Source organism: Gavia stellata, chromosome 6 (assembly GCF_030936135.1).
Source record: "Gavia stellata isolate bGavSte3 chromosome 6, bGavSte3.hap2, whole genome shotgun sequence".
NCBI classification, from domain to species: Eukaryota; Metazoa; Chordata; class Aves; order Gaviiformes; family Gaviidae; genus Gavia; species Gavia stellata.
Genome location: NC_082599.1, coordinates 52996603 through 53011672, shown reverse-complemented (window position 1 = coordinate 53011672; position 15070 = coordinate 52996603). Strand labels below are relative to the sequence as shown.

At 41.2% G+C, this 15070-nt stretch overlaps 1 protein-coding gene across 1 annotated transcript in view; it reads right to left on the bottom strand.

Moving 5' to 3' along the window:
* Positions 1-15070, bottom strand: part of ELMO1 (engulfment and cell motility 1) — a 260399-nt gene that overhangs the window by 28908 nt on the left and 216421 nt on the right. The window contains exon 16 of the mRNA XM_059818282.1: positions 221-384. Coding sequence (XP_059674265.1) covers positions 221-384 — 164 coding nt within the window. The remainder of the gene's footprint in view (positions 1-220; positions 385-15070) is intronic.

The window sequence follows — 15070 nt, the reverse complement described above, 5'->3', positions numbered from 1 at the left end:
GGATTTGCTGAGTCTGGTTTAACTGAACTCAAAGAAAAAGTTATGATTCACAGCAGAAGAAAACATAATGCACTTCAAGTAGATGCCGCACTACGGCTTTTAAGCACGGCTCCCTGGACAGCTTTCCTCCTTGGCTTCCCCTAGAAAAGCTCACAAATGTCATGCACATTTTGTTAATCCTTCCATGCAAAAACGAGTGGGGAGAGAAGACAGTACTTACAGAATCGGACGAGACTGGAAATCTTCCTGGTTCATTCTTTCAGACTGGCGTATTTTCAGTATTTCTGTGTAACTGAGGTTCTGAAGTTTGCTCTTGAACTGATCCAGAGAGCTAGGCTTGGTAGTGAGCGCTCTCATTATCTGTTCTTTCACTACCTGCATTACCTGCGGTTGACAAGGAAAGGAAAAGAAAATCTCTATTAACACTTTTTGCGTTTTTGTTTCAAATCTTATTCTGAGTCACAGTAAGGTTTCTAGGTATAGAAGATGATTAGTACTATGTGGTCTCAAGACAATTTTTCAGTATCATAACCAGAAAATAAGCCAACTTGTGACAGGGCATCACAGCTTACAGCAAAAGCTCATCTGCTCTGTAACAAGAAAATTTATTTTTTGGCGGGGTGGTGGGGAGGGTGTCATTTATTGCTTGGCTGTCATCCTAGACAGCTAAATTACAATTGCTGGTTACAGGTTTTTAAGTCCCGCTCTGTCTGTGGTTTGTGTGCCCACAGCAGCAGTAGCACGGCTCTTCTGCATTCTGAGCTGAGATGATGCTCCTGTCATGTTGGAGACAGGCACACATACAACACCAGACTCGTAACAGCAGAAAAAAGCTGTGAAGTCCTAAGGAGCCCACTGAGAGTGCAGATACACATCCTGACTTCTGCCAGCTCAACCCAGGCGAAGTGCACAAGCTGCAGGGGCCAGTCTGACTGCCCACAAGAGAGACTGCAGAGAGTTTTTCAGGTCTTACAGCTCTCCTGCTGGGTCTTAGAGCTGCTCTCCTGACCAGATGGCAGCAGCTGCTAACTGTGGCCTGTTGCTTCCCTTACTCCTTATGCCCAGAGGCGATGGGCACACACTGAAACACAGGAGGTTCCCTCTGAACATCGGGAAACACTTTTTCATGGTGAGGGTGACCGAGCACTGGCACAGGTTGCCCAGGGAGGTTGTGGAGTCTCCAACCTTGGAGATACTTGAAAGCCATCCGGACATGGTCCTGGGCAACTGGCTCTAGGTGGCCCTGCTTGAGCAGGGTGTTGGACCAGATGACCTCCAAAGGTCCCTTCCAACCTCAACCACTCTGTGATTCTGCGAGAGCCTTACGCTGCAGGCATATTATGGCCATACACGGGGAAGGAAAGAGACCTTGCTAAGAGACCATTAGTCAGGGGAGAGAGAGATCAATTTGCCAAGGATATTACAGCATTGCTTTTGAAGCAATGCCATAAACAATGCAAACCAAAAAATGAGAATGAAGGATGGCTGGGCAACAGCCATCTATCTGCATATTAATTATTTTATCAGGAGAAAACTGCTGAGACACAGTTAACTAAGGGGAATTGCTTGACTCTAGTTCAAATAAATACATATCACAGATTACTGTCTGTCTCTCTGCAATCCTAGACTCATTTCCTTGGTGCTAGTGCAAATCACACATTTTGAAATATTTATCTGATGCTGTGCTTAAGTTGGCTGAAATAACAATTTATCACACTTAGAAAGGCCCAAATCCAACAGCTAAAAACCAGTAGGAAATGGTAACAGCCCCCTGGTATCAACACGGGTGTGACAGAAATAAACAGCTGCACAAACAGAGGGCAAAAGCTTTTTCTGCACTGTTAATTTTCCTTTATTCTTCCATCTTCACCATGTGTCTTAAAACAGAAGCTCAAGGCCCTCAGAGGTTCCCTAATCGTTCTGAAAATTTCTCTTTTCACATGAATATTTCATTGCTTCACACGTGTTGCCTCAGTCTTCTAACTCATTGCCTGCACTATGTTTTCTGTTTTTGTTTCCTGAGATATAACTTCTTTCTCAGCTGTGATCTAAGCACTCATTTTAGCTGTGTCCAGCAGGTGAAACAAAGCAATTAAAGAACAGAAGATAATCTCCTTCCTTACTACAGGGACTACATCCATCCCAGAGATCTACTTGAAGAGGAGCAAGATGCTTCTCCCAAAGGTGTTGGCTCAGGTGGGCAGCCAATGCCTTTGCCACATTTCCACCCCCTGCATGAGGCAGCCTACCTACACCCACTTGGCTGGGGCCTTGCTTTGTATGCATCCTTGCAGTTAAGATCCTACTCTTGGTAAATCTTGCAAACCCAGCCCAGCAAAGCTGAGCTCTGCTCCATCCACTCCTACAAAGCTAAGAGGTACGTTGCTATGTATTTGAGGAAGTCTTCTAAAACTTAGTTTGATGGTAAAAAGCAACGTTGAATTCTGTACTCTACACCTGCATACTTTTCATTTCATATACAGAAGTATTTGTTTTTAGATGGTGGCCATGTGCAGCTAAATTCCTCTGAAAAGTTACTTAGTTGGTCTGCCAGTGGGAGTCAGCTACTTCCCCATCTGAACGATGAACTCCTGATTGCCATCTGACTGCTTAAAAGGATTAACACCTCCTTGACTGCATTCAGAGTGCACTGACTAGACCACACCAGTCCAAGTAAGAAACGTGCTGTCACACCTCGGAAATGACAAAACTGAAGGCCAAACAACCATAACACCCGAACGTTAATGGATCGTGCCCAACAAGGCGAGTGGCATACTCCTACTGATTTCACTGGGTCTTGGCTTAATACCTAAAAGGGCTTAGAAAACAGTAATGAAGGAAACGTCCTCAAAGGAATAGTGGGAAAAAATTAAGCAGACAATCCCAGTAACAAGTTGGATGTTTAAAAATATCTCTGTCTTCCTCTTTCTGCCTTCTTGACAATGACTACTTATTGCTGCTAATTAATTTTAATTTATATTTTATATATTTATATATTATTAATTAGGACTAACTATTATTAACTACCAGAAATGGAGAAGAGGGGAGAGACTGGAAACTAACCTTGTCCACTGAAAATGTATTCAGCTATTGCTACCTCCTAACACTACTGTCCGGGCTCCCAGTGAACTGGGCTTAACTTTTCACCCTCACAGAGAATGTGACATTCAGCCGCTGGCTTCACTTCTGCTTTCTCAGGCCCACTGAGAAGTTGTGCCAGACTATTTTGTCACATGTGTTTTTACAGCCAGCCTGCAATAATCACTTCTGCAGCATCATGCAAAAGAAGCATGCAAAACCAGGTAGCTTAATTCAAACATGTTAGCCCCATTGCCGCTCATGGGATCAAATTCCCCGGCCATTAGAAAGCAACTAATTACTGCAATTTCAAACAGACAGGCGTAGTATAGCTGCTAAACTAACCATACTACACTGCTATATTAACCATCACTACCATATCACCTTGATTTTTCAGCACTAAACCAGATTTGCAAGCAAATACAGTCCTGCAATCGCTTATGCATGCATGCAGTTCCAGTTTAATGCATTCATTCAAATATCCATACAGACCTGTTTTTTCGTTGCTTACATATAGACTTAAGTTTCCTAAATTCAGGCACTCTCACTGGGGAAATTGACTCTATGAGTAGTTTTTCCCATAAAATAAATGGACAAACAAGTAAACAAATACTGTATTTTAGGGAGTTGCATGTATGCAGATCTTCTTTTCAGTCTGATCTCTGAACCATCCATATGAAGCACAGCTCATTCTGGGCTAAACAATGCAAAGGAGTTCAAGTTCAGTGGACTTAGGGCGCTGTCATTTATGCTTAGTTGCAAAATCCTGTATAAATCCTTGTCTCCCTTCTCTGGTACTCACTGTTGTGGTTAACATGCAAACAATGCAAATTCCTCTTCTTTGCTATGATCTGGAAAGTTATTCACAGGGTATCATCAAAGAGCTCCTTGGTTTAGAGGCTCCCCTTGCTCCCGAGACAGAAGGCAGAAAGCGCATACCCCAGGCCCAGCACATAAGGGGGTGATCACTTGCCTTGTCATGTTTATAGCCAACACTACTTAACTAGCTGGCCAAAACGTCAAAGCTGCTGATTGTGTTGAGTCTCCTGAGCATCTGGGAATCACTGCCAAGAACTTCTGATCTGTTTAATTTCCAAAGCTGAGTTGCCAGCCCTTGATTACTGCTGTCTGAGAGACAGCATCAATCCTTCCTCCCCATGTGTCTGACCTTACAATGAAATTAAAGGTATTCTCTACTGAATGTGATTGTACATAAACACTGTAGACAGTTGCTTTAATTACATTATGCTTTGCTACTCTTACTGAGAAATGAGTGTTTCAGGGGCACATTTGCTTTAAATCATGTCCTTTTTATGTGACGACCTCTTGTATGGTAAGAGCATCCTGAGTTCTGCATTACGACTAAGACAGGTAAATTCACTGAAGACATGAAGAGAAAGACAGTAGGAAAAAAAAGAATACTTTTTCTTCGTTTAATCACATAGGACCTTATTCCCCGTATTTTGTATCCATCTAATGTGTCTTATATTTCTAAGGTCCATATCAACGTAACATTAAATTATGTATTTTTCGTTAAGCTGTTTTAGTCTAGCTTTGTGTTTAGCTTATTTGACCTCATCTCTGTCATATCACATTCTGACTACTTTGCCTTTCCAACATTTACCCCCTGTTTTATTCTTCCTCCTCTCTCTTGCCATGACAACTTTTGCCTATACAAATAAAGTCTCTTCCTTTCAGGATGGAACAGAGGTCTGAACACTTGGGCTGTACAACAAGGGGACAAAATAAAAAGAGAGAAGTTGTCAGTGTCAGAAAGAGGAGTTTATCAGGGCCAAACACTACAGTAACCTTCCCCCTGACCACATTTCAGCGACTTCTTTGCAACTATAGAAAGCACAAACCTCTCTACTCTACTTACCCCATACCAAAGCAAAGTTTGTCCTTGGCACTGACTGGAGAAGACAGGCTGCCTTCTCAGACACCTACCATAGTCTGTAAGCTTCTGGAAATTTTAGTCTGAGCCTTCCCCTCAGCAGACACACTCTTTCTACAAACTCACAGTATCAATCTTCTCAGAAACTTCCCTAAGAACAGCCTGAAGGGCTGGATATTCACAACAACCCGTCTGTGGAGCCCCAGACAGAAGATGAACCCTTCTCATAATTTCCCCACAGTACCAGTGGTTCTCTTGAATAAGCATGCCCTTTCACATGTAATGACCCTCTCACAGCAGCAAGAACACATCCAGAGACAATCACAGAAGACACTAAGTTGTACCTGTAGTATCTTGGGTCACACGTTACACTGATTGCTGCTTGCTGACTAACTCAAGGGGTTGTGTCTGTCAGTATTTTATGCTGACTGCTGTTAATATTGACAGTCCACCTTTCTTCTGCACAGACAAGACTTAGGTATAAATCCTGAGCCCATGTTACAATGATGTGCTTAGTTCAGTGCTTTCTTAATTTGGCTCAAAACGAGTAAGTACTGCAAGGCATGATTCCCCTACCTCGTTGCAGCATATGATTAAAGAGCAGCCACTGGTCTGCGCTATATCCAGAGACACCCCCTCTACAACCAGACTTGAAACATCTGAGATGTGAGAAGTTTTAAGGCTTCATTCACTGGCTTTTCCACGTGAACATTCAAAAATCAACAACCCAACAAACAGAAAACTGGAGGAAAGACATCTCTCTGCAAATTGGTTGTCAAGAATTTATAACTAGTTTCCCTCCTATCTAAATGTTCCTGGAAAAAAAGCAGCTTGGTTTATACAGGGTGAAAAATTAAGGAGAAAACATCATCTGGTGATTGAGATCCAGCTTGATAATTTCGGTCACAAAGGGATTTCCTTCAGTTAAATCCACAGAGCAGGCAAAAATAAGGTTGTAGAATGAAATGGCCAAATCATTCTTAATGAACAGTGCTTTCTGACAAAGGAGGCCATAAAGAAAACCTAATTCTGAAGGGAAAGGAAATTACTTCAGTTTACAAGCAACCTGTCAACTCCTTTAATGAAAACTTTACATGTTTAATGTGTGCACCAGGTAATTCAAGACAATCTTTTAGATTGTTCCAAAGGATAAATTGTCTTAACTAGATCAATGGTTATATTTTCAGAGTACTCAGAGGAGTCATCCTGAGAGACTTCAAGGTCTTTGGAAGATAATTTAATGTTGTTTTTGCCCCCCTATCTCCACATATTGCAGCCTGTGAATTCACTACACTAGGCTCTCGGTCACAGCCTGTACCAAGCTTCCACTCCACATTACTTTAGAATATTAATCCAAACATGCCATCTAGACAAGCAAATTTAAACTCACTGCTGGCACAATCTAACCATTGACAAGAGACTCCAAAATTCCAGACCATTTCTTCTATTACAGTCTGTGTACTCTGGAATTACAAAAAAACCCCAGTTTTCAATCTTCTTAACTATTCCAGAACACAAGGACAGTTACTGTGGCCAGCGATAAAGAGGCAAATCTAAGCCGTCTGGACGTACATAGCCACAGAAATGATTAAGTTGATTCATTTTCAGGCAGCAGGATGAGAAAGCAGCTGTCAGAGGATTTAGCAGGTATAGGCTCTGATACACTTTCTCTCTTCATTTTCTGCAGAATTTAAAACCCATTGTGAAAAAGGTTTGTGTTGCTAGGGTTTGGGCTTTGTTTTTTCCTTCTTTCTTTCTTTTAAAACTCTTTTGCTTGTGATTCTATTTTTTTAGTATGAACCAAGACATCTTTCAGTCTGCAGAGAAGAGACTGGAAACAATGCAATGGTTTTGATCAAGCTGAGCAGTCTGTTTCCATGTGGCATCACTATCATTATCCAGTTCAGCAGTGACTATCATTTTGCAGGAATACCTAGCATGAACAAATGACCACACCTAGCAGATGTGATGATGGAGCAGAGAGGCAGGAGATGTGTCAGCAGTTCCACACAAGGAGTTTAAAACGTCTCTAGCAGGTGTCTTGAAAACTTAATGCTGTAATAATAGTTCTCTTCAATGTGAAACTTTTTTCAGAGCCTCAGGACCCAAATAAATTGTCTGCCCTCTGGTGAGGAAAAGAGGGAAAAGAACCTGAAGGAGCCTGACCTTGCACTGGATCCTGAGATCCAGAAGGTCAAGTGGTAAAGAAAGAAAAGGTTGAAGATGAAGCGAGGCCCACAATTGTTTTATATTTCAGGGTTGTTCTTGATTTTTTCAGCTTTTTATGTTCCCTTAACTAACGAATCACAGGTGTGGGAAACCAGACTGAAATCACACGCTTCCTGGGCTCTGATGGGCTGAGACTGTTGTTAATCCAAGTCTACGAGAGAGGGGATAGAGGATTCATTACATTCTTGTAAGAAGGGAGGAATAACAGCCCTAGGGCCATAAGCACAAGACTGGTGAGCACCATGAAACAAGGTGTGAAAGGGAGGGTGAGAAAAAGCAAGGAAAGGGTCTGAGGAGTGACTGCATCTGAAGGAGCCTGATGTAAAAAAGTTCAGTTCCCTGCAAAAGATTCCTGGCTCACCCTGCTACTGGATGCATGCATTTTGTATATTGCCTTCAGTGGAAATGGACCACTAATTGCTGCACTCTGTTACCTTACATCCCTGGGCTACTCCACCTCTGCAGGAAGAGCCCGTGGCCACAGATTATCTTGGCACTTTCCAAAGAAGCTCCCAGAATTCTGTTAGCTGCACTGATGATTTTTCCCTTGGATACATAGATCCTGATGGAGAACCACTGGATACCAAGGAGGCCTCCAGTTCTTTTTTAACACTGCTATTTATTTGCTCAATTAAAACCAGGAACAGTGGCAGAGGCTTTGGCTGGGAGCAAAAACCAGCTTGAACTTGATTGAGAAAAAGACAAAAGGCTACCAAAAAATTCCACTGAAGGGTAATACGGCTAAAGGGATGGGCAAGAAGATGATTTTGACAATGAATGTTAACAGACGGGAGTAGACAAAGGAAAAAGGAAGGCAGCTAGTAGGAAGGGTGTTATAAATATGGAAAAGTGACCAGAGCAGGAACAGAGGTCCCAGCGGGGAGCATCAGCATGATTAGAGGAAGGCATCTGGTTGATGGCTTGCAACAAAATAAATGAAAGGGTGAAAAAGTTTGAAGGAAAAAAAAAGAGAGGCTCTGAAAGATGTTGTATTTCAATGGAAAATGAAGGCTGAAGGAAAAGAAGAAATGAGATTTTTTTTAGAAGATCAGTTAAAAGGAAACAGGAAAAGAAAGAGTAAAATATGGGGGAAATGATATATTTATAAAATTATTGCTCGGAAAGCAGCTGACTGAAGGGAAACCTTCCTTAAGGACTGGCCTGAGGAAGTTGATAAAGGGTAAAATTGATAGTAATAGAAAGGGAAGTGATCAGCAGTCCCGTACAAACTTGAAATGCATGTGGATTTAGAATAATCATCAAAATACATGTAAACACTGTCCATAATGTCTTCAACCATTTTGGTAAAAGACAATGTGAAAGCAGTCCACTAGCTTCTTGCAGGGCTAAAACGAGATGCTACCCTCAAATCCAAGGGTTCTGTTCAAAACAATGCTAAACTAAACACGCAAGTCAAATACCACTCATTTGGGTTGTACTGGGCTGAAACAGGAATGACTGAAAGACAGGAAACCTCTTCCCCACACTTAATATTGCAGAATACTATTTGCATCAGAAATAAGGAATGAATTTCTTTCCTGTTTGTGCTTTGTGCCTTGAGGTAAGCAAAGCAAGAAATAAGTGCTGTGTGACAAAGCATTTCTGCCCTAGTAAAATGATGTGCAAAGTTAGTATGACAGTTTTTGTAAACTTCCTTGTTAGTTAATTGAAGTCTCAGGTCAGCCAATATTACATTGTTTCCCCCAATGTCTGACAACCTCCTTTGGCAAAATAAAACATGCAGAAAATCATTTGTGGGTGGCATTTAATCCGGGGCTTTTCACAGACAAAATGTACTGATCTTCTCAAACAAAATGTTAAGTGAGGGGAGGGGGAAAAACGAGGAGATATTTGTATCCTTAGTCATATACCAATGTAATAATTAACATGTCAAATAACACGCTTATGAATTCTAAAGGAAAATAATATGAGAGTTACCCATGATTAGGAACACACATTTGGGTGTTGCTTCCTTTAAAATACAGAATTACATTAAATGGCATACACTAAATGAAAATTAACTGTACTAGATTGACAAACAGCTGGTTCTACAGAAGTAAAGGAAGGACAAGATTCTAATAGGTACTTTTTCCCATAGGAAAGTGTAAAAATCAAAGAACTCAAGTTCTGGGTATTAATGATGAATAAAAAAGACTCTTGGAATGGGCAGAAAAACAGGAAGAGTGGGGGAGCAAATTTTTTAAAAAAGGGGAACAGAAGGGGCTGGAAACATCGCTCAGTACATCTGATAAATAGATAAAAAGGTAACAACAACACTTTGCATTATAGCCTCACATCCTCCTATCTCCTTTAGCTGAGATAAGAACAAAATAAATGTGTGACCAGCTGCATTTCTGAAAAAACCTCCAGGCTCTTTTACCAGTGCAAACCACCACGTTGAGGTCCGTCCTAAGGTATGAACGGCCACATGGAATCACACGTGGTCGAAGCCTGCCACTGTCCCTGCTTGCGTTGTCCCTTTCCTTGTCTCCAGTCAACTCCAGGGACTCTTCAGCTCTACCTCTAAATGGAAGGGGATCCAGTGCACCAGGTTCATGTCTTTTTAATATCAAGAGAAATGGAGATCCCTAATCATCCAGGTGAACCACAAATACACCAGCTAGCACAAAACACCAGGCAATATGGGGACAGCTTCACTACCTCTCCCCTTCATGCCTCTCCTCCTTGCTAACCTCCTTCTCCCAAACCAAACCGACCTTGAAAGTCCATCTACTCTGTCTATAATGAACTCCACTTGTTTTGAGTAGCAAATTCTGCAGCTCTATCACCTACTTAGCTCCTTAATTCTGATAGGCATATTAATAAAAGAGATGTATGACCCCTGAGATTAGACATACGGAATGCCTTGCAGGGGTGGGTTAGCTGCCCAGGATTGTGGGCTGTCAGTAAGGTATTGCTCTGGTGGGACACAATGCAGGTTGTAGGCAAAAATGGACAGTAAAAGTGGGTTCAGGGAGTATCAGAACCACATGCTATTCTCAATGACAGCTGGTTTTACTTTGATAAAGTAAGAACTTCACCCGATGAAACAGACTTTTCATCCTGAGTAATTGTTTTGATGTTTACTTTTCCTCTGATATGGAACAGAAGTTGAAATACTGAAAGCTTCTATGGAATAAAATAAATCATTTAGGAATTAGCTGATTTAAACATTCTTACAGCACCCCAAAAATATGTCTCTGTTCAGGAATCTGAGAAACAAAACTTTTCAATTTTTTGCATGTACACTTTTCACAAAGAGATCTGCCCATGAAAAAGGTTCATCTTGATTAAACTCTGTATATGCAAAAGCTCTGTAATTTTGCCCAGCTTTGCTAATACATGTTACTTCAGCAAGTCCACAATTTGGCCCACCACTCAAACAGTAAAATTTCTTATCTGGTTGCTTAAAGTACCACCTCACATTTTAGCTGTTATTCACATGAACAAAGGAAAAGAAAATTATAAGTAGAAGTTGAAGCTTCAGCTTTTGTTTTTCTGGACTTTAGTTAAATGGCATTCGCCACTTCAATGCTACCTTTTTTCCTTTTTTTTTTTTTCTTTGTCATTCCATTTTATTAAAAAAGCAAAACTTCCAAAGTTTCTATCTAAAAAAAATGACCAGAAAGACTGAAAATATGTTTTTGGATTCAGTTCTCCAAATTAGAGAACTAGATTATGCACTTAGGTTTTCCTGATGAATGCATAAACCAAATGTTCAGTACACTGGTGTTGGACTATTTCATTCAATCCCATTATTTGCACATCCTTCCAGTTAAGGTAAATGATTGGACTGAACATCTAGGAACCATGTAAAAAGGCAGTTGTGCAGATGTGCTATGCCTCTGAATGAACCCACGTGTTATTATGCATCATAATTTACAACAAATAAAGTATAATAATTTTTAGGTAAACCCTTGTTTTCACATTCATGTCACTGAAGAAAGCAGTGAGCTGAAAAACATGTCTACAGAACACCAATTTTTTATCACATCTCATATTAATAACCGTTTCAAGTGACAGTTGTATTGATATCAGAGAGTCCAGTCAGTGCCACAAGAATAAAAATAGTTACATGAATTAACTGAATGATTCACAAAAATACACGAAGCAATGAAAAGATTAAATCCATCGTGACTTCTTAGATGTTAAGTAAAAAAATTATTCTGTAAATCCAGAGCTCACAAATTACTGACTTGACAGATCATAATAAGTGCTGTCAGGACTATCACAAACCCAGATCTGCTTGGAACTGCCAAACACATACAAAATGTCTATGACCAAGAAAAAGAAAAAGGAAAAAATGTTTTCATTGCCATTTTAAAATGTTCTGAAATTATTGAACAATACCTTTGGAAAACTCTGAACTTGTGAAGTCCAGTCCAATGAGATCTTTGCCTCAGCTAGTTATATCATTACTGTGCTGGTCATATAAATAAGAACAATGCATACTATTTTTCCCCTTGAGTTGTGGCATGTAACCAAGCATATAAGGAATTCAACTAGACTATTCTTAGAAGAAGAAAAAGCACAGATGACATGTTTTGCCATACCTCATTCTAAAAACTGCAGTGGAATGGTTTATGGCTTCAGAGACCTATATTTTTGATTGCTGCAAAGGAGCAATCTTTTCTCCCCCAGATCAAAGGGAAGCTTTTTTGGGATCTATACGCAGTACAGGAACATAAACTTCTCCTCAGGATAGATAGCAGTGATTTATCTGACACCTAATACTAACATCAACAATTCAAAAGCATTCAATCACCCCACTTTGATTACAAAACTGATCTGCTAGCCAGAAAAATTAGGAATGGAACAAACCAATGAGGTTATCCAACCCTTTGCTTCAGGAACAGGATACACTTCCACAAGCTCAGGGCAAATCATCTACTGCTACATGAAATCTTAACTAAAGACATATCAGCGACCATCAGACCTGTGTAGACTGGTCCCACTGCTCTGTCTTCTTTCACTACATGTCTAGGAAGCATCTGAAAAATCACACTTTTTTTCCTCCAGCGAATACTACGTCAATACCACATTCTCAGTTTTGTTTTTTTTCCCCTGTTCCTTTTACTCATATTAAATCAGAGCCAAAGGAAATTTTCTCACAGAAGGATTAAGACAAGATTGCAGTATTTGGCTTCAAGTTTACTTCCCACTATCGATCTGAAAATACCAATGACATACACAGAAACACACACATCTCCAAAGCCACATCGATCCTGCCTAGGAGGGTAAATAATGTCGTAAACAGTGTTATTTCCAGTAACCAATTAGTGAGTTATGGATGGAGAAAGGCTTACAATCTTCCGGTGATGGAAGACCCTTTCTCTAGTAACTTGAATGCTATCACTGCACTTTTGCCCATACTGTCATAAATCACTGCACTTCTTTCCATATTGTCATTAATCTACATTTCTAATAAGCCAGCAGACTTCTCCTTCTCTACAACTCTGTGACTATTTACTTTGTGTTTTGGGGCAGGAGATATATTTAGAATTAAATGCAAGCTATTTGTTTTCCTTTGAAAGGTTACAGTTGAATTCTGTGCAGTCCAGATTGCAGCAGTCAACAAAAACAAAGTATCGCGCCCATTCTGAAATTCCCCTAATGCCTCACACGTGATTACACAAAGGATTTGCTTTGGTAAATTTGCTCAGGACCAGAAAGAAGCCAAATAGGAGATTTCATGCTACGACTGAACATGGTCCAGGCACACAGACACAGCGTGTCCAGACACCTGTTTCACATGTTGGTAACAAGGAGTCCAGAACTGAGGCTGAAGATATGAGGATGCTATTCCCCTTTTTCAATCTTCTGCTGTATTGTGTAATTAGAGTGCAGCAAGAGCATGTGAGGCAACGGAAGCAAAAGTTTCTGTAAAAATGTTCTACTATTTTATCCTACTGGAAGTCAGGCAAAAAGGGGGAAGAAATTCCTGTAAGAGAAAGATTGGTGGGAATGATGCAACCTGTGTTTCTTTGTACGAAGTGCTCGCAGAGTCAATGTGGTAGAGTCAAGGGGAAACCACTGGGTAGAGACGATGGGCAGCAGGTGGGAGGGGGCTGGTACTACCGGGGCTGCAATGCCAAGGGAAGGCAATAAAGATTTGGGGAGGGAAAGGTGATGATGGCCTAACTTGGAAATGACTGTGTAAAACACATCCAGAATAAAATTCTACACGATTTTTAGGATAAAGGATGTAAGCCTGGTTAAACCTGGCACCAACACAGAGCAGGTATTTTCTGTAAAATAAGATACACCCGATATTTAAACACCACACTCTTTTTTGGAAACCCCCATACCCTCTCTTGCATCAAGAATGCATCAAGTCCAAAGACTGAGAGTAGTCAGCCATCTCTGGCATCCTCTCTAAATAGATTCCTCTTATTATTGGCTTTCCACTGAAAAATTGAGATTTCCCAGTGTTTTCTGAGCACTCCCAAGTCTGCCCAGCAGAAGGCAGATGCCTGTACTGTCACTGCCCCACGCTGGCACACAGCCAGTTCAGCGAGAGCAATTTTCCCATACAAAACCTCTTCTTTTTTTCTATCTTCTGTCTAACTCCTGCTGCAGACTAGGATTTTCCTGACCTTCCTTTTTTTTTTTCCCCTTCCTTTTTTTCTTTTCCTTCCTTTTTTTTTTTCTTTCTAGAGTTACAATACGCTCCCAGGAGCATAGTAAATGAACCCAAATATCACAGCATAAACCGCATGCGGAAACATGTAACTTTCTATTGCAGAGGAGAGACAGGCCGGGGGAAGCCTCATAAGGATGCTATTATAGTAGGAGAGAGAAAAATAGCAGCTCCCCACGGCAGCTGTGAACCGGGCGAAGTGCCCAGGGGCCCAGTGGCGAGGGGCAGCGAGCGCCGGACGGCTGGTTTCCATGGAGGAGTGAGCCAGGGAAGCAGGAGAAACAGCTCGTGGGAGGCACCGCTGCTGGCTGATGGCACGAGGAGGAGAAATACCTTCCGTTATTTCACCTGCCATCAGCGCACGCGTCTTCAGGGGCCTCGCTTCAAATTTGCTGACAGCTTCTGCTCCCTCAGCCCCATCTCTGCTGGGGGAGGACCACAACTCAGGATGCATTGTGCTGCGTCTTGTTTGGTGGTTTTCAGTGATTTACAGGAATACAAAATGCTAGGGGTGAGCTTTAAATTAAAAAAAAAAAAAAAAAAAAAAAATCCAGCAAAGCAACAGGAGCCCAAAGCTGACTGATCTGTGGCTTTTGGCACCCTCAGTTCTGCACAGAGGCCCTGCAAACTTCTTTTGCACATCACGAATCTTTGCCAAACTAAACATGACCTTAGCAGATTTGGTGTGGCAACTCACAGCCGTTACCTACCAAGCAGACAAAAGCGATGGTTGCTGGAGAGACAGCCTATGGAGAGCAGCATTCAGCCAATCACCACTATTTTTTGTACAGGTAAAAATAAGAAGCTGCTATCCTGATCCAGTACTGATCAACATCACTGTATGAAGTCCTGCATCAACATATAAGTGGGGCATGTATTTGCTACACATTAGAATATCATTAGAGTGAAATTAATTCGGACACCCCAAAAGGCTCCCTTGCACCATATAAACCAACATTTAGTCTTGGGAAAGCCGCGCGCACCTGCCTCATGTCACATTGTCTCTGCTGTAGAATGGGTAGAAAAGTATTTATTGTATTTAGCTCATGGTGAGACTACAAGACCCTTCCAACATCTATAATGCACGCCTGAGTTCATCAGATGAAAGGACTTACGTAGGTGCAAAACACTATTATTAGCTTTGTTCCCATTTTTGAAAGTTGTCAGAAGGAAATAGGTGGGGGGAAGCTACCTATTAGAGCTCCTTGGGAAGGCAGGAAACTATTCCA